We start from the raw sequence: 22,981 nt of genomic DNA, 5'->3' as shown, positions 1-22,981 counted from the left end.
GTGTGGTAGTCTTTTCAACATTTGATTGAGCAAAAGTTGTGTGCTTAAGGAAATAGACGCTTGGCTCAAATAGAAGCCTGTCTCTAATAAGCGCTGGTTGTGTTCAGTGATTGAAGCATATAAACGGCTGGGCTATTAGTGAAAGTTTTACGGTACACAATTACAACACACTCAGTCTAGAATCATGACATTGCTGTGTGTGTGTGTGTGTGTGTGTGTCCCCTCCCTGGCCTGCACGGTTGTTTCCCTCTAACCATAGAGAGGAAGCAGGTGCAGGGGGCCGCCCAGAATCAACAGTATGTGGTGTTGCTAGAGAGGAAATGCTGAAGAACCTGCCTGTTCTGAGACGCAGCACACAATGAGAGAACACACCACCCTAACAGAAAGTCTCCTTGAGTTATTCACTCTCTGACAGGATCAATAACACACACCCACACCTCTTTGTTGGCAGTGAAAGAAAAAATTAATATCACATGTTGTGAAAACACACACATCCTTTATGATGTGCAGTCAAAATCACTACCACACATAGGCTACTAGCAACATACACTCCAAAATGCAGTTGATGACTTTGCACACCTACAGTTGAAGTCGGAAGTTTACATACACTTAGGTTGGAGTCATTAAAACTCGTTTTTCAACCACTCCACAAAATGTCTTGTTAACAAACTATAGTTTTGGCAAGTCGGTAAGGACATCTACTTTGTGCATGACACGTAATTTTTCCAACAATTGTTTACAGACAGATTATTTCACTTATAATTCACTGTATCACAATTCCAGTGGGTCAGAAGTCTACATACATTAAGTTGACTGTGCCTTTAAACAGCTTGGAAAATTCCTGAAAATGTCATGCTTTAGAACAGGGGTCCCCAAACTTTTTCCTGTGAGGGCCACATAACTTTTCCCTTCTCTGATGGGGGGCCGGTGTCAGTTTGTAACAGAAAAAGTGTGACGATCGTAGGGGAGCTTAAAAAATGTATTGTTTTCCAGAAAGCCACACATAACCAAATAACCCTTTCCAGGTTCTTTACAGAAAAAAAGTCAGGAAACAAATAATAACACTATTAATGAAATAAATAATAACTAAATAACCCTCTCTGAGTTCTTCACAGAAAAAACAGGAAATAAATAACACTATTTATGAAATAAATAATAACTAAATAACTCTCTCTGGGTTCTTCATAGAAAAAAAAGCCATGGAACATTAACTTTCTGTTGTGCCATGCACAATCTTAACAGATAAAAGTTCAGCTCAGTTGTCAGAGCAGAATCTCTCTGACACATATGAGCAGTCTCTTAAAGTTCTTGTGTTCCTTCCTTATAATCCTTTTGTAGGTTCCAGTAGGCTTGTAGACACCGCTGTTTGCAGCTCTCTCTCATCAACTTCCCTGTGAAAACCACAAAGGAAGCAGGTTGAGAAACTGAACTAAGTGATACAGCACCTACACAGCACAATACATTTCACTACCAGTATGGTTGTAAAGATGGATTTTATCCCAGTAGATTTTATTATGATTATATTTGTTTATGCTCAGAATGACTCATTCAAGTCAGAAAAGTGAGCTTACCTATGTATGTTCATCAGTGTGAACTGTGGGCCTGCATCTGGCTGGTGAGAAGTTGAATATCAGGTTCCATTCTAGTTACAGCCAGTCTCAAGCACTGATGCAAATGTTCATCTGTCAATCTTGATCTCATCGGAGTTTTCAGCAGTTTCATGCGAGAAAAGGTTTTCTCGCAGATATACGTGCTGCCAAAAACTGTGGACATTTTCATTGCGTGTTTTTTGATGTTTGGATATGTGTCGTTTGGGAGGGCGGCATAGAAGTCAATGAGACTGTTGGGCTTGAATGCGTCTTTCAGAACATCACAGTTCTGTAACTCAGCCAACTCAAACTGATATGAAGGCTGGGCTTCATCAATGTCGGCAACAAAGGGGTTCTGAAAAAGACGGATTTCTTTTGCATGAACATGTAGTTCACTGAATCGCACACCGAACTCCGCCTTCAGCATTTCCAGTGCTTCCACGCACTTTTCAGCTGGGAACGGGACCGCTGGGTTCTCTGTCGACAGGTTTTGGGTAGCAGGAAGATGGACGAAGTTGCGCTTTTCACTTGTTCCAAAAGCAGCGCTAATTTCACCTCAAATGCTTTTATGTGTGAATACATGTCGCAAATGAGTTTCCCCTCGCCTTGTAGCTGCAAGTTAAGGCTGTTAAGTATTTCTGTCACGTCTGTTAAAAATGCGAGGTGCCATTTCCATTCTGGGTCGATCAGCTCTGGGACCGTTTTGTCTTTTAAATGAAGAAATGCGTTAATTTCGGGTAGCAGCTCGTAAAAACGCCTCAAAACTCTGCCCCGGCTCAGCCATCGGACCTCTGTGTAGTACAGCACATCTCCGTGCGTAGACTCCAGTTCAGACAGGAATTCTTGGAACTGCCTGTGTTTAAGTCCCTTTGCTCTGATGAAGTTTATGCACGACACCACAACCTTCATTACAGAATCCCACGTCAACACTTTGCAGCACAGTGCTTGCTGGTGAATTAGGCAGTGGACTCGTAGCGGGGCGGTGAGACCCCTTTTTTCCAACTCCCGGTTCATGTGTCCTATTAGACCGCGAGTTTCGCCCACCATGCTAGGAGCCCCGTCAGTCGTGATGCTAGCTAGCTTTGACCAGTCCAGGTCCAACTTCTCCATGGTTTGGCACACTTTGTCAAAAATATCCTCTCCCGTTGTAGTCCCTTTGAGACTTTGGAGGGCTGCCAGCTCCTCGCATATCTCAAAGTTTGCACTAACTCCACGAATAAAAATGAGCAGTTGCGCTGTGTCTTGCACGTCCGTGCTCTCATCCAGTGCTAATGAAAAAAAGTCAAATTCTTTCGTCTTCTGCTGCAGCTGGGCATATACATTACTCCCGATTTCTTCAACGCGTCTGGTGATTGTACTCGCCGACAGACTTACGGCATTAAATGCATCTTTCTTCTCGGGACACACCTCCTCCGCGACAGCATCCATACATTTCTTAACAAACTCTCCGTCAGTGAAAGGCTTACCGCTGCTTGCTATCAGTTTAGCAACCCGAAAGCTGGCCCGAACGGATGCCTGGTTCAGCTGAGCTTGGCGTACAAATGTATTCTGCTGAGATAGTAGTCCACTTTTTAGCTTTGAGAGTTTGTCTGCTCGTATTTGGCCTTGCAAGCTATCGTACTTGTCTTTGTGACGGGATTCATAGTGTCGGCGAAGATTGTATTCTTTGAATACCGCCACCGTCTCTTGACAGATGAGACAAACAGCCTTTTCTTTGCATTGAACAAAAAAATAATCGTTTGTCCACTGCAGGTTAAATACCCTGCATTCTGAATCAATTTTTCTCTTACCTAACCTTTTCGCCATTATTCCGTTCTCTCTTTGACAGGGCCGGGCCTAGGATTTTTTTTCTGGAGGCCAAATAGGAAAAAAATCCGATAGCGTCTCTGGTATTGTTCAGAGGGCCGGGCCAAATGTGCTGATGGGCCGTATCCGGCCCGCGGGCCGTAGTTTGGTGACCACTGCTTTAGAAGCTTCTGATAGGCTAATTGACATCATTTGAGTCAATTGGAGGTGTACCTGTGGATATATTTCCACAAATCTGGTTCATCCTTGGGAGCAATTTCCAAACGCCTGAAGGCACCACGTTCATCTGTACAAACAATAGTACCCAAGTATAAACACCATGGGACCACGCAGCGTCATACTGCTCAGGAAGGAGACGTGTTCTGTCTCCTAGAGATGAACGTACTTTGGTGCGAAAAGTGCAAATCAATCCCAGAACAGCAGCAAATGACATTGTGAAGATGCTGGAGGAAACCGGTACAAATGTATCTATATCCACAGTAAAACGAGTCCTATATCGTCATAACCTGAAAGGCCGCTCAGCAAGGAAGAAGCCACTGCTCCAAAACCGCCATAAAAAAGCCAGACTACGGTTTGCAACTGTACATGGGGACAAAGATCATACTTTTTGGAGAAATGTCCTCTGGTCTGATGAAACAAAAATAGAACTGTTTGGCCATAATGACCATCGTTATGTTTGGAGGAAAAAGGCAGTGGCTTGCAAGCCGAAGAACACCATCCTAACCGTGAAGCAAGGGGGTGGCAGCATCATGCTGTGGGGGTGCTTTGCTGCAGGAGGGCCTGGTGCACTTCACAAAATAGATGGCATCATGAGGAAGGAAAATGATGTGGATACATTGAAGTAACATCAAGACATCAGTCAGGAAGTTAAAGCTTAGTCACAAATGGGTCTTCCAAATGGACAATGACCCCAAGCATACTTCCAAAGTTGTGGCAAAATGGCTTAAGGACAACAAAGTCAAGGTATTGGAGTGGCCATCACAAAGCCCTGACCTCAATACTATAGAAAATGTGTGGGCAGAACTGAAAAAGCCTGTGCGAGCAAGGAGGCCTACAAACCTGACTCAGTTACACCAGCTCTGTCAGGAGGAATGGGCCAAAATTCACCCAACTTATTGTGGGAAGCTTGTGGAAGGCTACCCGAAACGTTTGACCCAAGTTAAACAATTTAAAGGCAATGCTACCAAATACTAATTGAGTGTATGTAAACTTCTGACCCACTGGGAATGTGATGAAAGAACTAAAAGCTGAAATAAATAATTCTCTACTATTATTCTGATATTTCACATTCTTAAAATAAAGTGGTGATCCTAACTGACCTAAAACAGGGAATTTCTACTAGGATTAAATGTCAGGAATTGTGAAAAACTGAGTTTAAATGTATTTGGCTAAGGTGTATGTAAACTTCCGACTTCAACTGTACTTCCTACCGTGACACTGACCTTGTGTGTGTGACCTCCATACCCCTCACTGATTTATGCTGCTGACGGTGTGTTCATGAGTGCTGAAGAGGTACATATGCAGTTTTAGTGTGTGTGTGTGTGTGTGTGTGACATTATTTATGTGGGTGGCTGAGTTAACTTGATGCTGAAATGTTCTCACTTTCCCTCTCTCTAAGTGTCCTCTTCATCTTGAGATCCAGGCATCTCTCCAAAGTTCCAATCAGGTCAATTGATTTTCTAAAACTATTTTACACCCCCTCTCCAAATATCTCATCTTCGCCTTCACAGCAACACCCTGTATATGGGCAGGAGACACTAATAGTTCCCATACAACACGTTGAGACTGGCACAATAAAAATCAATCTAGACATCCATTAGTGCTTTGTTGTGTGTGTCATACCCATTAGAGAGTAAAAATTGAGAATGTGTGAAGAGGAAAGCAGTTGGTGCGCGTCTGTGAGTGACTGTCTCCCTATTGAGGTGCACCTGCGACTTCCATGCCATCCCACAATGCCTTGCAGCAGCCTGGAGCACGGCAACACGTTTCTAGGCTCTTTTCTTAAAGTAGGTCAGATGTTCCAACACGGAGGGGGGGGGGGGAATGATGAACACAGACAGAGAAGAGCAGTCAAATCATATTGTGTCTCCAAGCCACTGATGGCTAAGCTGCTAGCCATCAAGCTAACGAAGTTGGTACCAGATGAGTTTTGCAATGGAGCCCTCTTTGTCTGGAGAACTAAATGAACGGTTCCAGCGCTGTAGGAGCTGTATCTATTACGCTTTGTTTCAGGACAAACCGGATCACTCGGAGTTCCAATGCAGCAAATTGTTTACTTGCCAAGGATTATAGGCTTGAGGTGGCTTCCTTGATCACGCAGGTCGCCAGCCTACGTAAGAAACTGGGGAAAACGCAGAGTGGAATGTTCACATTTTCTACACTGGTGGCTGGACGGCGTTCGCGCTTGTTGGATGCGTCTCCGCCTTCTCGTTTGTCGTTATCCGACTGGCCGGTGTTGCCCGGTGCTCCCCCATCTGATAGCGCCGTTGAAGGAGCACAGCATGATGAGAAAGGCAATCAACGATGGTCGCATGTCACGAGCCATGGAAGCCAAAGACAGCAACCTCCCGCAAAACAGTATACACTACCAACGACAGGCCCGGAACGGATACAAACAACTAATAGTTTCGCCGTCCTGGAGCCTGATCTTCCAGCACCTTCGTCGCTGGGGGTGCCTGTGTCTCTGGCCGCAGTGCCTACTACTGCGATTTCGAAGTCGACGTCGGCAACCTTCCGTCCCTGCTCTGGATCGAGCGGGGATTCTCCATCTGTCGGAGGCCTGCATCCTGTGAAGCGTGGGAGTGGGCGGATTTCCTCGTCCTTCTCGCAAGCCGTGATTTTGGGCAGCTCCATGGTAAGAAATGTGATCGTTCCTGGTGCAAAAACAATGTCCTATCCCGGAGCTTGAGTAAATGACATTACTAAGCTGCTCCCGAATGTACTACATCAGGACATGGAAATCGATTCTATCGTAGTCCATGTGGGTTTTAATGACATTATGAAGGGCAGCTCTGAACAGTTGAAACTGGATTTTAAAAGAGCTGATTGACTCTCTGCTAGACACTAACAAAAAACCCATCATATACAGTGGGGGAAAAAAGTATTTAGTCAGCCACCAATTGTGCAAGTTCTCCCACTTAAAAAGATGAGAGGGGCCTGTAATTTTCATCATAGGTACACGTCAACTATGACAGACAAAAAAATCCAGAAAATCACATTGTAGGATTTTGTATGAATTTATTTGCAAATTATGGTGGAAAATAAGTATTTGGTCAATAACAAAAGTTTCTCAATACTTTGTTATATACCCTTTGTTGGCAATGACACAGGTCAAACGTTTTCTGTAAGTCTTCACAAGGTTTTCACACACTGTTGCTGGTATTTTGGCCCATTCCTCCATGCAGATCTCCTCTAGAGCAGTGATGTTTTGGGGCTGTTGCTGGGCAACACGGACTTTCAACTCCCTCCAAAGATTTTCTATGGGGTTGAGATCTGGAGACTGGCTAGGCCACTCCAGGACCTTGAAATGCTTCTTACGAAGCCACTCCTTCGTTGCCCGGGCGGTGTGTTTGGGATCATTGTCACGCTGAAAGACCCAGCCACGTTTCATCTTCAATGCCCTTGCTGACGGAAGGAGGTTTTCACTCAAAATATCACGATACATGGCCCCATTCATTCTTTCCTTTACACGGATCAGTCGTCCTGGTCCCTTTGCAGAAAAACAGCCCCAAAGCATGATGTTTCCACCCCCATGCTTCACAGTAGGTATGGTGTTCTTTGGATGCAACTCAGCATTCTTTGTCCTCCAAACACGACGAGTTGAGTTTTTACCAAAAAGTTCTATTTTGGTTTCATCTGACCATATGACATTCTCCCAATCCTCTTCTGGATCATCCAAATGCACTCTAGCAAACTTCAGACGGGCCTGGACATGTACTGGCTTAAGAAGGGGGACACGTCTGGCACTGCAGGATTTGAGTCCCTGGCGGCGTAGTGTGTTACTGATGGTAGGCTTTGTTACTTTGGTCCCAGCTCTCTGCAGGTCATTCACTAGGTCCCCCCGTGTGATTCTAGGATTTTTGCTCACCGTTCTTGTGATCATTTTGACCCCACGGGGTGAGATCTTGCTTGGAGCCCCAGATCGAGGGAGATTATCAGTGGTCTTGTATGTCTTCCATTTCCTAATAATTGCTCCCACAGTTGATTTCTTCAAACCAAGCTGCTTACCTATTGCAGATTCAGTCTTCCCAGCCTGGTGCAGGTCTACAATTTTGTTTCTGGTGTCCTTTGACAGCTCTTTGGTCTTGGCCATAGTGGAGTTTGGAGTGTGACTGTTTGAGGTTGTGGACAGGTGTCTTTTATACTGATAACAAGTTCAAACAGGTGCCATTAATACAGGTAACGAGTGGAGGACAGAGGAGCCTCTTAAAGAATAAGTTACAGGTCTGTGGGAGCCAGAAATCTTGCTTGTTTGTAGGTGACCAAATACTTATTTTCCACCATAATTTGCAAATAAATTCATTAAAAATCCTACAATGTGATTTTCTGGAAAACAAATTCTCAATTTGTCTGTCATAGTTGACGTGTACCTATGATGAAAATGACAGGCCTCTCTCATCTTTTTAAGTGGGAGAACTTGCACAATTGGCGGCTGACTAAATACTTTTTTTCCCCACTGTATGGCCCTGTGCCCACTCTGAATCGTGGCATTGAACGCTTTAGCAGGATTCTTGCTCTTCACAACTGGCTACGTGATTATTGCAGCTCAATGGGTGTAACATTTGTTGACAATTGATACCTTTTGGAAACAAAACACATTTTATAAGGAGGATGGGATCCACCCAAATCATTTGGGTTCCTGGATTCTTTCACAGCATTATAAGGCTGTGTTGAGACAATGACTTAGCAATGACCCAAGCCCAGCTCAGCTAATCCCTACCATTGTGACGCAGAGTTGTCAAAATGCTTCAGCAAATGTACATTACATCAGGGGCGTCGGTAGACACAATGTGGGTAACCTGGTTTGTGTCCCTCTAGCTGCCCTGGGTACCTCTGCTGACCCTGCAGCTGTTGTGTGCAGCGATCATGTGCCTAGGAACCAGATTTATACTGTTAACGCTGAGCCGGTGTGCCCGAGGAGGCAGTCCACTGTGTGCAGCTCACCCTGCACTAACATAAAGAACATTAGCACATCTACTGCTGCTAAACTTCCCAGTAAAGCAATAAAAACAAGTAAGCATCCCAGAAGAAAAGTGCTCAAAATAGCCCACGTTAACATTTGTAGCTTAAGAAACAAGGTTCATGAAATTTATAATTTGCTAGCAACAGATGACATTCATATTCTGACTATCTCTGAAACTCACTTAGATAATACCTTTGATGATACAGTGGTAGCAATACAAGGTTATAACATTTATAGAAAATATAGAAATGCCAATGGTGGAGGTGTCACTGTTTATATTCAGAACCACATTCCTGTGAAGATTAGAGAGGATCTCATGTTAAATACTGTTGAAGTAATATGGCTACAGGTTCATCTACCTCACCTAAAGCCAATTCTGGTGGGAAGCTGCTATAGACCACCAAGTGCTAACAGTCAGTACCTGGATAACATGTGAAATGCTTGATAATGTATGCGATATCAATAGAGAGGTATACTTTCTGGCTGATTTAAATATTGACTGGCTTTCATCAGGCTGCCCACTCAAGAGAAATCTTCAAACTGTAACCAGTGCCTGCAACCTGGTTCAGGTTATCAGTCAACCTACCAGGGTGGTTACAAACAGTACAGGAATTAAATCATAAACATGTATTGATCATATCTTTACTAATGCTGCAGAGATTTGTTTGAAAGCAGTATCCAAATCCATTGGATGTAGTGATCACAATATAGTAGCCATATCTAAGAAAACCAAAGTTCCAAAGGCTGGGCCTAATATTGTGTATAAGAGGTCATATAATACGTTTTGTAGCGATTCCTATGTTGTTGAGGTAAAGAATATATGTTGGTCCGTTGTGTGTAATGAGGAGCAAAGAGACACTGCACTTGACACATTTATGAAATTGCTTATTCCAGTTACTAATAAGCATGCACCCATTAAGAAAATGACTAATTACGGTTAAATCCCCGTGGATTGATGAGGAATTGAAAAATTGTATGGTTGAGGGATGAGGCAAAAGGAATGGCAAATAAGTCTGGCTACACAACCGATTGGCAAACGTATTGCAAATTGAGAAATCATGTGACTAAACTGAATAAAAAGATGAAGAAACAACACTATGAAACAAGGATAAATGACAAAGAATGATAGTAAAAAGCTTTGGAGCACCTGAAATGAAATTTTGGGAAAAAAGGCAAACTCAGCTCCATCATTCATTGAATCAGATGGCTCATTCATCACAAAACCAACTGATATTGCCAACTACTTTAATAATTTTTTCATTGGCAAGATTAGCAAACTTAGGCATGACATGCCAGCAACAATTGCTGACACTACACATCCAAGTATATCTGACTAAATTATGAAAGACAAGCATCGTAATTTAGAATTCCGTAAAGTGAGTGTGGAAGAGGTGAATTTTTTTGTTGTTGTCTATTAACAATGACAAGCCACCGGGGTCTGACAACTTGGATGGAAAATTGCTGAGGATAATAACGGACGATATTGCCACTCCTATTTGCCATATTTTCAATTTAAGCCTACGAGAATGTGTGTGCCCCCAGGCTTGGAGGGAAGCAAAAGTCATTCCGCTACTTAAGAATAGTAAAGCCCCCTTTACTGGCTCAAATAGCTGACCAATTAGCCTATTACCAACCCTTAGTAACCTATTGGAAAAAATTGTGTTTGACCAGATACAATGCTATTATACTGTAAACAAATTGACAACAAACTTTCAGCATGCTTCTAGAGAAGGACATTCAACAAGCACAGCACTTACACAAATTACTGATGATTGGCTGAGAGAATTGATGATAAAACGATTGTGGGGGCTGTTTTGTTAGACTTCAGTGCGGCTTTTGACATTATCGATCATAGTCTACTGCTGGAAAAAACGTATGTGTGGCGCAGTGGTCTAAGGCACTGCATCGCAGTGCTAACTGTGCCACTAGAGATCCTGGTTCGAATCCAGGCTCTGTCGCAGCCGGCCGCGACCGGGAGACTCATGGGCGGCGCACAATTGGCCCAGCGTCGTCCAGGGTAGGGGAGGGAATGGCCGGCAGGGATGTAGCTCAGTTGATAGAGCATGGCGTTTGCAACGCCAGGGTTGTGGGTTTGATTCCCACGGGGGGCCAGTATAAAAAAAAAAAAATGTATTCACTAACTGTAAGTCGCTCTGGATAAGAGCGTCTGCTAAATAACTAAAATGTAAATGTAAAATGTTATGGCTTTACACTCCCTGCTATAATGTGGATTAAGAGTTACTTGTCTAACAGAACGCAGAGGGTGTTCTTTAATGGAAGCCTCTCAAACATAATCCAGGTAGAATCAGGAATTCCCCAGGGTAGCGGTTTAGGCCCCTTACCTTTTTCAATCTTTACTAACGACATGCCACTGGCTTTGAGTAAAGCCAGTGTGTCTATGTATGCGGATGACTCAACACTATACACGTCAGCTACTACAGCAACTGAAATAACTACAACACCTAACAAAGAGTTGCAGTTAGTTTCGGAATGGGTGGCAAGGAATAAGTGAGTCCTGAATATTTCCAAAACTAAAAGCATTGTATTTGGGACAAATCATTCACTAAACCCTAAACCTCAACTACATCTCGTAATGAATAATGTGGAAATTTAGCAAGTTGAGGAAACTAAACTGCTTACAGTAAACCTGGATTGTAGACTGTCATGGTCAAAGCATATTGATACAACAGTAGCTAAGATGGGGAGAAGTATGTCCATAATTAAGTGCTGCTCTGCCTTCTTAACAACACTATCAACAAGGCAGGTCCTACAGGCCCTAGTTTTGTCGTACCTAGACTACTGTTCAGTAGTGTGGTCAGGTGCCACAAAGAGGGACTTGGGAAAATTGCAGTTGGCTCAGAACAGGGCAGCACGGCTGGCCCTTAAAAGTACATGGAGAGTGAACATTAATGACATGCATGTCAGTCTCTCCTGGCTCAGAGTGGAAGAGAGATTGACTTCATCACTGCTTGTTTTTGTAAGAGGTGTTGACAAGCTGAATGTACCGATGCATACCCCACAAGACATGCCACCAGGTCTCTTCACAGTCCAAGTCCAGAACAGACTATGGGATACGCACAGTACTACATAGAGCCATGACTACATGGAACTCTATTCCACATCAGGTAACTGATGCAAGCAACAGAATCAGATTTTAAAAAACAGGTAAAAATACACCTTATGGAACAACAGGGACTGTGAAGAGACACACACAAGGGTATAGACGCATGCATACGCACACATTGTGATATTGTTGTATGGTGGTATTAAACATTTTGTATTGTAGATAGGTAGTGGTGTAATAATGTCATATGATGTACTGTTTTATATTTTGTTTTATATGTAATGTAAGTACTTTAATATGTTTGGACCCCAGGAAGAGTAGCCTTGGCAGCAGCTAATGGGGATCCCTAATAAATACAAATACAAATCCCCAGGTTAATATGATGGAACTGGAATGTCTCTTTATCTCATCTGATGTGGAGCTAAAAGCTAAATCAACTGACCAACAGCACAACAGGTCAATCCCTCTCAGAGGTTAAAACACACAGCATGAAGAGGTTGCAATTGCAAAACACGCACAGAAGACATATGTCACACACACACACACTGCAGTAGTTGTGGTTATTGATCTCTGATCGTGTTCCCCTGAGGGTAGAGCTGTGTCGATCCAGTGCGGGGTGATCTTGTGACGCTGTAAGTGATACAGCCTATACACGTTGCTACAGAGAACCCACCCACACCTCTACTGTTTCTGCCTCCAAGAACAAGACTCCTGACAGAGCTTAAACCGCAGCCCTAAATCTTTCCCTCACCTAGGGCTGGGCGGTATACCGTATTTTACAATATACCGGTATTGATGCATGGACCGATTTTGGTTTTTACTTTACAACGCTCCTTGAGTCATCTCTCTCCGCTCTCTCTCCATGCCGCTTTCCACACAGATCCAGCCCCGCCCCGTCACTCAAGGAGCGCATTTGTTGTTGCTTGACCACGAGACTCGCGTTCAAGTCTGCATGGTCAATGCAGCACATACAACAATGTTGATGACAACGATGTTTCCACTTTGCTTCTTAATATAAATCCACTAGCGTTCTATAATGATATAAATCCACAAGCATTCTATAATTACACTAGTTTGTTTCTTACATTTGCAAACAGCTATTTTGTTTTTTCTTAGCAAGTTTTAGCTAAATCGTGTAAACCGGTAATCACGAGTTAGCTAATAAATGTACTGAGTCAGAGAAAACGTATCTAGCTAATACAGCCTGATACCAATGCTGTTGTAGGCCTAAATCAGCATGTTGTTTATAAAACGGCATCTTCTAAATCAAAGAGGAATAGGCGAAGCATGAATATGTTGGCTACATGAAGAAACATTTAATGTAGCTAAATATTATAGGGTCCCCTAGGAAACGCTGACCCTTACTTTGGTTCCTACCCTGTCACAATAACTCCTCCCTGGCATTTTCATTCGTTGTCATGTCAAACACTGTATTAAAAATGCACACTATTATTTATATGCTAACTGTAGAATTAGAATAAACATTATATTTCCATGATTACAACAGTTCACCCAAGGGTGTGTTCGTAAATTCACTCTGGAGTGCCAGAGTGCGTTCAGAGTGCACGCTGGGCGTTCGTAAATTCAGAGAGTTGTCAGATTGTCCGTTTGTAAATTCAGAGTGTTTAGCTCTTGGAGCGTTCAGAGCGCACACTGGACGCTCTGGCCGAGGAGTAGGGTTGATCCGAGCGTTCTGACCTCACAACGGCAGTCAAGCACCCAAGCTAACTAGCTAAAGTTGGCTAGCTTGCTAGCTACTTCCAGACACAAATGAGAAAACACCTCACTCTGACCATTTTACTTAACACGTACTCCAACTGCATACCACCTCCCTCTGGTTTTTAATGAAGTTATTTTTCCCCTTAATATTTACGTCATTTAGCAGACGCTCTTATCCAGAGCGACTTACAAATAGGTGCATTCACCTTGTAGCCAGTGGGATCACCACTTTACAATGTTTTTTTTTTGTTTTAGTTTTTTGGGTTGGGGTTTGGGTTGGGGTAAGGGGGGGGTAGAAGGATTACTTTATCCTATCCCAGGTATTCCTTAAAGAGGTGGGGTTTCAAATGTCTCCGGAAGGTGGTGAGTGACTCCGCTGTCCTGGCGTCGTGAGGGAGCTTGTTCCACCATTGGGGTGCCAGAGCAGTGAACAGTTTTGACTGGGCTGAGAGGGAACTATGCTTCCTCAGAGGTAGGGGAGCCAGCAGGCCAGAGGTGGATGAACGCAATGCCCTCGTTTGGGTGTAGGGACTGATCAAAGCCTGAAGGTAACCATGAACTGTTATCTAGAGCGTTGGTGACTAACTGTGCTGCTGGTAACAATTTAATAACGTTTTTTTGCCAACGTTTACTGACACCGGTCATATTCAACCGGGTTCGTAAATTCATCAGTTATTCTGCGCTCTGGCACACTCAAAAGAGTGTGCTCTGAAATCGTAGTAGATAGCCAGAGTGAATTTAGGAACACACCCCAAGTGTTTTGATCTAAATTGCAAGTCAAATCGCAATTGCAACATTTGGTAAAAAATAAGGCCTAGTTTTTCCCCCCATATCGTGCAGCCCTACGTGGCAGTGTGGAAATTATCTCAAATGAGTGCAGGAAATGCAGAAATTGATGGAAATGCAGGAAATAATTTTGGGTTGAATTGAACAGTTTAAAACAATCAGAATGGAGAAATACCAATTGAAAATCACTTAGAATGTACAGTGGGGGAAAAAAGTATTTAGTCAGCCACCAATTGTGCAAGTTCTCCCACTTAAAAATATGAGAGAGGCCTGTAATTTTCATCATAGGTACACATCAACTATGACAGACAAATTGAGAAAAAAAATTCCAGAAAATCACATTGTAGGATTTTTAATGAATTTATTTGCAAATTATGGTGGAAAATAAGTATTTGGTCACCTACAAACAAGCAAGATTTCTGGCTCTCACAGACCTGTAACTTCTTCTTTAAGAGGCTCCTCTGTCCTCCACTGCTACCTGTATTAATGGCACCTGTTTGAACTTGTTATCAGTATAAAAGACACCTGTCCACAACCTCAAACAGTCACACTCCAAACTCCACTATGGCCAAGACCAAAGAGCTGTCAAAGGACACCAGAAACAAAATTGTAGACCTGCACCAGGCTGGGAAGACTGAATCTGCAATAGGTAAGCAGCTTGGTTTGAAGAAATTAACTGTGGGAGCAATTATTAGGAAATGGAAGACATACAAGACCACTGATAATCTCCCTCGATCTGGGGCTCCACGCAAGATCTCACCCCCGTGGGGTCAAAATGATCACAAGAACGGTGAGCAAAAATCCCAGAACCACACGGGGGGACCTAGTGAATGACCTGTAGAGAGCTGGGACCAAAGTAACAAAGCCTACCATCAGTAACACACTACGCCGCCAGGGACTCAAATCCTGCAGTGCAGACGTGTCCCCCTGCTTAAGCCAGTACATGTCCAGGCCCGTCTGAAGTTTGCTAGAGTGCATTTGGATGATCCAGAAGAGGATTGGGAGAATGTCATATGGTCAGATGAAACCAAAATATAACTTTTTGGTAAAAACTCAACTCGTCGTTTTGGAGGACAAAGAATGCTGAGTTGCATCCAAAGAACACCATACCTCTGTAGCTGTAGCTCAGCTGGTAGAGCACGGCGCTTGTAACGCCAAGGTAGTGGGTTCGATCCCCGGGACCACCCATACACAAAAATGTATGCACGCATGACTGTAAGTCGCTTTGGATAAAAGCGTCTGCTAAATGGCATATTATTATTATTATTATACCTACTGTGAAGCATGGGGGTGGAAACATCATGCTTTGGGGCTGTTTTTCTGCAAAGGGACCAGGACGACTGATCCGTGTAAAGGAAAGAATGAATGGGGCCATGTATCGTGAGATTTTGAGTGAAAACCTCCTTCCATCAGCAAGGGCATTGAAGATGAAACGTGGCTGGGTCTTTCAGCATGACAATGATCCCAAACACACCGCCCGGGCAACGAAGGAGTGGCTTCGTAAGAAGCATTTCAAGGTCCTGGAGTGGCCTAGCCAGTCTCCAGATCTCAACCCCATAGAAAATCTTTGGAGGGAGTTGAAAGTCCGTGTTGCCCAGCGACAGCCCCAAAACATCACTGCTCTAGAGGAGATCTGCATGGAGGAATGGGCCAAAATACCAGCAACAGTGTGTGAACACCTTGTGAAGACTTACAGAAAACGTTTGACCTGTGTCATTGCCAACAAAGGGTATATAACAAAGTATTGAGAAACTTTTGTTATTGACCAAATACTTATTTTCCACCATCATTTGCAAATAAATTCATTAAAAATCCTACAATGTGATTTTCTGGATATTTTTTTCTCATTTTGTCTGTCATAGTTGACGTGTACCTATGATGAAAATGACAGGCCTCTCTCATCTTTTTAAGTGGGAGAACTTGCACAATTGGTGGCTGACTAAATACTTTTTTTCCCCACTGTATGTGTTGCCACTGTAGGGTCACGCACGACTCATGAAGCAAATTTAGAACTTTTATTATTCAAAAAAATCAAATACCGTCAAATACAGTCATACCAAAAGAAAAACATATTGCCCAGCTCTACTCTCACCTACCCATCTTTCGCTCACTCCCCTCTCCTGTCTCTCGCTTCTCCTCTCTAACTTCCTTCAATCTCTACCTCACATGCTCTAGGGATGGAGAGAAAAAGACTTGACTGATCCCTCCCCCAGCCTTCTTTTTCCATTAATCCTCACTATTTCTCTACGTCACTCACTCAGTCACTCACCCTGGAATGTTGTCCTCTCACTGCCCTCACACTAGACCTGGGCGATATGTACAAAAAGTCATATCGCGATAAACGTAACTATTTTGATCGATAACGATAAATACAATATTTTTTATGGACAGTTAGGCCTACTTTCCATTAGCGGCAGGGATTTTTTTTTTACAGTGCCAAGTAAGACAACTGAGATTGTTCAACAAATATTCCATTTAATTTAACATAACAGTGGCGCAACGGTCTAAGGCACTGCATCTCAGTGCTTGAGGCGTCACTACAGACCCCCTGGTTCGATTCCAGGCTGTATCACAACCGGCCGTGATTGGGAGTCCCATAGGGCGGTGCACAATTGGCCCAGCGTCGTCCGGGTTTGGCCGGTGTAGGCCATCATTGTAAATAAGAATTTGTTCTTAACTGACTTGCCTAGTTAAATAAAGGTAAAATAATAAAAAAATATCCAAGGAATGCAACTATTGATATTTTGATGTGCAACCTGCCAAAATAGGATCCAGAATGATCATATATATTTTTGGCTCTTCAGAAATGAATTTGCCAACATCTTTGTGCATAGGCCTATTGGCCTAGCTATATTGTTCACCTCCTGAGAAAGTGGGAACTCAAATCCCTTAGCTAGATTGCTAACTTAAAATATGAGCTTGTTGAGTAAATGTAATGACCTACAAAACATTCCAGCACTAGGCCTAGGCTACTTGATGTAGGCCTATTCACCGCAAATGGCGATCTGCTCAACTCTGCGGGCTCATCAAAACCATACTACATAGCCTACGCCAGTTGTAAAGTGGTGTCGAACTCAATACTGAGAGAGGAATAAATTATATACACACAGAAAGCTGCGACTCCTCTCTAACTAGAAAAACAGCAGTTGCTTTGAAAACTATATTTCCTGCAACTGCATTTTGAGCAACGGTCAAATGGTTGTGCTTCTCAGAATATGGAGTGACTCCCGAGTGGCGCAGTGGTCTAAGAGATCCTGGTTCGAGTCCAGGCTCTGTCGCAGCCGGCCGCGACCGGGAGACCCATGGGCGGCACACAATTGGTCCAGCGTCGTCCAAGGTAGGGGAGGGTTTGGCCGGCAGGGATGTGGGTCCGTTTCCCACGGGGGGTCAGTATGAAAAAAAAAAAAAAAAAAACATGTATGCATTCACTAACTGTAAGTCGCTCTGGATAAGAGCATCTGCTAAATGACTAAAATGTAAAATATATATCTCTCCGTGCGCACAGTGGGAAGAGGGAGTGGCTCACTCACACAACAGCCGACAGCGAAATGGGGACAGGCAGATACTTTCTCTCGTTATCATGCCAAACCCCTTTGCCCTTTCAAGGCTGGCACACACTCCTCAATATCCCTCCATCTGTCCCTGCTCCTTCTACACTCTTCTCCTCACCCTGCTCTCTCTGTCCATATCTTACATCTCCCTTCATCCACAAACAAAGGCTAAACCAGCCAATGGACATCTGCACTAGCAAATGAACATCACCCAGCCACAACCATGAGTGACAGAGAGGAAATTACTACATCACTATGAGGCAAGGCAGGTCCATAATGCTGATGGTGTAAGATCAGAGACAGGCTAGATAAGACACAGAGAGAGAGCAGTAGGAATCATGTCGACAGATCAGTCAGGCAGCAGCCTTAAAGGAATGAGGTGGTGTGTGTGTGTGTGTGTGTGTGTCCAATGCTGCCCATGTGGTCAGCACAGTAGTACATAGGGGACAAGAACAACTCTAAAACTGTGTGACAATTGTCCCGTCAGTGGGGAATGCAAAGGCGGATGGGAACGGGAGGAGCGATGAATGAGGAGCAGACAACCTGGAAAGAGGAAGATAATGAGAAAATGGAGTGTTAGGCCGAGGGACTGTGGACGCTTGTTCTTGTTTAATCAAGAGTTGAGAACAGGAGGTAGGCCTATGTCTGGGATAAAGGGTGTGTGTGTAGGGATTGTTCTGCCATTGAAATCCTTGGGCAGGCCGAACAGTGTGTCAAAAAATAAAATAATTGGGATGGAAAAACACTTTCAGTCTAAACTTAAAACGACTAAAAACAGATATAAGGTACAGTGCCTTCAGAAAGTATTCACATCCCTTGACCTTCTCTACATTTTGTTGTGTTACCGCCTGAATTTTACAATGGATTATATTGAAATTGTGTCACTGGCCTACACACAATACCCCATAATGTTAAAATGGAATTATATTTTTTAGAAATTAATTAAAAATGAAAAGCTGAAATGTCTTCAGTCAATACGTATTCAACCCCTTTGTTATGGCACGCCTAAATAAGTTCAGGAGTAAAAATGTGCTTAACAAGTCACATAATAAGTTGCATGGACTGTGTGTAATAATAATGTTTAACATGATTTTTGAATGACTACCTCATCTCTGTACCCCACACATACAATTATTTGAAAGGTCCCTCAGTAGAGCAGTGAATTTCAAACAGATTAAATCAAAGATCAGGGAGGTTTTCCAATGCCTCGCAAAGGTCACCTATTTTACAACCCTAAATCCGTAAACATGGGTACCCTCATAGATATCATCCTGACTAACTTACCCTCTAAATACACCTCCGCTGTCTTCAACCAGGATCTCAGCAATTACTGCCTTATTGCCTGCGTCCGTAATGGGTCCGCGGTCAAACGACCACCCCTCATCACTGTCAAACGCTCCCTAAAACACTTTAGCGAGCAGGCCTTCCTAATTGACCTGGCCCAGGTATCCTGGATGGATATAGATCTCATTCCGTCAGTAGAGGATGCCTGGTTGTTCTTTAAAAGTAATTTCCTCTCAATCTTAAATAAACATGCCCCATTCAAAAAATACAGAACTAAGAACAGATATAGCCCCTGGTTCTCCTCAGACTTGACTGCCCTTGACCAGCACAAAAACATCCTGTGGCGTACCGCATTAGCATCAAATAGCCCCCGCGATATGCAACTTTTCAGGAAAGTTAGGAACCAATATACACAAGCAATTAGGAACGCAAAGGCTAACTTTTTCAAACAGAAATTTGCATCCTGTAGCACTAACTCCAAAAAGTTTTGGGACACTGTTAAGTCCATGGAGAATAAGAGCACTTCCTCCCAGCTGCCCAGTGCAATGAGGCTAGGAAACACTATCACCACCGATAAATCTACAATAATCGAGAATTTCAACAAGCATTTTGCTACGGCTGGCCATGCTTTCCACCTGGCTACCACTACCCCGGCCACCAACTCTGCACCCTCCGCTGCAACTTGCCCATGCTCCCCCCGCTTCTCCTTCACACAAATTCAGACAGCTGATGTTCTGAAAGAGCTGCAAAATCTGGACCCCTACAAATCAGCTGGGCTAGACAATCTGAACCCTTTCTTTCTAAAACTAGCCGCCGAAATTGTCGCAACCCCTATAATCAAATCAAATCAAATTTTATTGGTCACATGCGCCGAATACAACAGGTGCAGACATTACAGTGAAATGCTTACTTACAGCCCTTAACCAACAGTGCATTTATTTTTAACAAAAAAAGTAAAAATAAAACAACAAAAAAAGTGTTGAGAAAAAAAGAGCAGAAGTAAAATAAAATAACAGTAGGGAGGCTATATATACAGGGGGGTACCGGTGCAGAGTCAATGTGCGGGGGCACCGGCTAGTTGAGATAGTTGAAGTAATATGTACATGTGGGTAGAGTTAAAGTGACTATGCATAAATAATAAACAGAGTAGCAGCAGCGTAAAAAGGATGGGGTGGTGGGGGCAGTGCAAATAGTCCGGGTAGCCATGATTAGCTATTCAGGAGTCTTATGGCTTGGGGGTAGAAGCTGTTGAGAAGTCTTTTGGACCTAGACTTGGCACTCCGGTACCGCTTGCCGTGCGGTAGCAGAGAGAACAGTCTATGACTAGGGTGGCTGGAGTCTTTGATAATTTTGAGGGCCTTCCTCTGACACCGCCTGGTATAGAGGTCCTGGATGGCAGGAAGCTTGGCCCCAGTGATGTACTGGGCCGTACGCACTACCCTCTGTAGTGCCTTGCGGTCGGAGGCCAAGCAGTTGCCATACCAGGCGGTGATGCAACCAGTCAGGATGCTCTCGATGGTGCAGCTGTAGAATTTTTTTGAGGATCTGAGGACCCATGCCAAATCTTTTTCAGTCTCCTGAGGGGGAATAGGCTTTGTCGTGCCCTCTTCACGACTGTCTTGGTGTGTTTGGACAATGATAGTTCGTTGGTGATGTGGACACCAAGGAACTTGAAGCTCTCAACCTGTTCCACTACAGCCCGTCGATGAGAATGGGGCGTGCTCACTCCTCTTTTTTTTCCTGTAGTCTACAATCATCTCCTTTGTCTTGGTCACGTTGAGGGAGAGGTTGTTGTCCTGGCACCACACGGCCAGGTCTCTGACCTCCTCCCCTATAGGCTGTCTCATCGTTGTCGGGTGATCAGGCCTACCACTGTTGTGTCGTCGGCAAACTTAATGATGGTGTTGGAGTCGTGCCTGGCCATGCAGTCATGGGTGAACAGAGAGTACAGGAGGGGACTGAGCACGCACCCCTGAGGGGCCCCCGTGTTGAGGATCAGTGTGGCAGATGTGTTGTTAGCCTACCCTTACCACCTGGGGCGGCCCGTCAGGAAGTCCAGGATCCAGTTGCAGAGGGAGGTGTTTAGTCCCAGGATCCTTAGCTTAGTGATGAGCTTAGAGGGCACTATGGTGTTGAATGCTGAGCTGTAGTCAATGAATAGCATTCTCACGTAGGTGTTCCTCTTGTCCAGGTGGGAAAGGGCAGTGTGGAGTGCAATAGAGATTGCATTATCTGTGGATCTGTTGGGGCGGTATGCAAATTGGAGTGGGTCTAGGGTTTCTGGGATAATGCTGTTGATGTGAGTCATGACCAGCCTTTCAAAGCACTTCATGGCTACAGACGTCAGTGCTACGGGTCAGTAGTCATTTAGGCAGGTTATCTTAGAGTCCCTGGGCACGGGGACTATGGTGGTCTGCTTGAAACATGTTGGTATTACAGACTCAGTCAGGGACGTGTTGAAAATGTCAGTGAAGACACTTGCCAGTTGGTCAGCACATGCTCGGAGTACACATCCTGGTAATCCGTCTGGCCCTGCGGCCTTGTGAATGTTGACCTGCTTAAAAGTCTTACTCACATCGGCTACGGAGAGCGTGATCACATAGTCATCCGGAACAGCTGGTGCTCTCATGCATGCTTCAGTGTTGCTTGCCTCGAAGCGAGCATAGAAGTGGTTTAGCTCGTCTGGTAGGCTTGTGTCACTGGGCAGCTCGCGGCTGTGCCTCCCTTTGTAGTCTGTAATAGTTTTCAAGCCCTGCCACATCCGACGAGCGTCAGAGCCAGTGAAGTACGATTCAATCTTAGTCCTGTATTGACTCTTTGCCTGTTTGATGGTTCGTCGGAGGGCATAGCGGGATTTCTTAAAAGCGTCCGGGTTAGAGTCCCGTTCCTTGAAAGCGGCAGCTCTACCCTTTAGCTCAGTGCGGATGTTTCCTGTAATCCATGGCTTCTGGTTGGGGTATGTACGTACGGTCACTGTGGGGACGACATCATCGATGCACTTATTGATGAAGCCAGTGACTGATGTGGTGTACTCCTCAATGCTGTCTGAAGAATCCCGGAACATGTTCCAATCTGTGCTAGCAAAACAGTCCTGTAGCTTAGCATCTGCGTCATCTGACCACTTTTTTTATTAACCGAGTCACTGGTGCTTCCTGCTTTAGTTTTTGCTTATAAGCAGGAATCAGGAGGATAGAGTTATGGTCAGATTTGCCAAATGGAGGGCGAGGGAGAGCTTTGTATGCGTCTCTGTGTGTGGAGTAAAGGTGGTCTAGAGTTTTTTTTCCTCTGGTTGCACATTTAACATGCTGGTAGAAATTAGGTAGAACGGATTTACGTTTAACCCTATTACTAACCTCTTTCGTAAAGTCTGAGATCCCCAGAGATTGGAAAGCTGCCGCGGTCATCCCCCTCTTCAAAGGGGGTGACACTCTAGATCCAAACTGTTACAGACCTATATCCATCCTGCCCTGCCTTTCGAAAGTATTTGAAAGCCAAGTTAACAAACAGATCACCGACCATTTCGAATCCCACCGTACCTTCTCCGCTATGCAATCCAGTTTCCGAGCTGGTCATGGGTGCACTTCAGCCACGCTCAAGGTCCTAAACGATATTATAACCGCGATCGATAATAGACAGTACTGTGCAGCCGTCTTCATCGACCTGGCCAAGGCTTTCGACTCTGTCAACCACCGCATTCTTATTGGCAGACTAAATAGCCTTGGTTTCTCAAATGACTGCCTCGCCTGGTTCACCAACTACTTCTCAGATAGAGTTCAATGTGTCAAATCGGAGGGCCTGTTGTCTGGACCTATGGCAGTCTCTATGTGGGTGCCACAGGGTTCAATTCTTGGGCCGACTCTTTTCTCTGTGTATATCAATGATGTCGCTCTTGCTGCTGGTGACTCTCAGATCCACCTCTACGCAGACGACACCATTTTGTATACATCTGGCCCCAGTGGCGGTTCTAGACACATTTTACTAGGGGGGCCAAGGAGGGGCC

The 22,981-nt window shown here is 44.2% G+C and overlaps 2 protein-coding genes across 3 annotated transcripts in view; both read right to left on the bottom strand.

The window, feature by feature from the left end:
- LOC121554066 (alpha-1,3-mannosyl-glycoprotein 4-beta-N-acetylglucosaminyltransferase A) overlaps window positions 1–22,981 on the bottom strand; it is a 97,046-nt gene that overhangs the window by 19,240 nt on the left and 54,825 nt on the right. The window lies entirely within an intron of this gene.
- LOC123481767 (general transcription factor II-I repeat domain-containing protein 2-like) lies at window positions 1,348–22,934 on the bottom strand. 2 transcript variants are annotated; one of them, XR_006657308.1, is made up of 3 exons: window positions 22,897–22,934; window positions 1,572–3,553; window positions 1,348–1,391 (listed from the first exon to the last, which is right to left on the bottom strand). XR_006657308.1 is itself a non-coding variant. In XM_045206766.1 (2 exons), the coding sequence occupies exon 2, from the start codon at window positions 3,393–3,395 to the stop codon at window positions 2,010–2,012; it is 1,386 nt and encodes a 461-aa protein (XP_045062701.1). In that variant the 5' UTR covers window positions 3,396–3,553; window positions 22,897–22,934; the 3' UTR covers window positions 1,449–2,009. The 2 variants fall into 2 exon arrangements, 1 of the variants encoding a protein (XP_045062701.1); XM_045206766.1 differs by lacking the exon at window positions 1,348–1,391 and having other exon boundaries at window positions 1,449–3,553.

The sequence above is a fragment of the Coregonus clupeaformis genome, chromosome 23 (genome assembly GCF_020615455.1).
Source record: "Coregonus clupeaformis isolate EN_2021a chromosome 23, ASM2061545v1, whole genome shotgun sequence".
Lineage (NCBI taxonomy): Eukaryota > Metazoa > Chordata > Actinopteri > Salmoniformes > Salmonidae > Coregonus > Coregonus clupeaformis.
The sequence above is the reverse complement of the archived record's forward strand: the minus strand, read 5'-3'. Positions and strand labels throughout refer to the sequence as shown.

What these genes read in the sequence shown, in the direction of transcription:
- LOC123481767 (XM_045206766.1), bottom strand. Translation starts at nt 3,395, where the DNA reads ATGGCGAAAAGGTTAGGTAAGAGAAAAATTGATTCAGAATGCAGGGTA.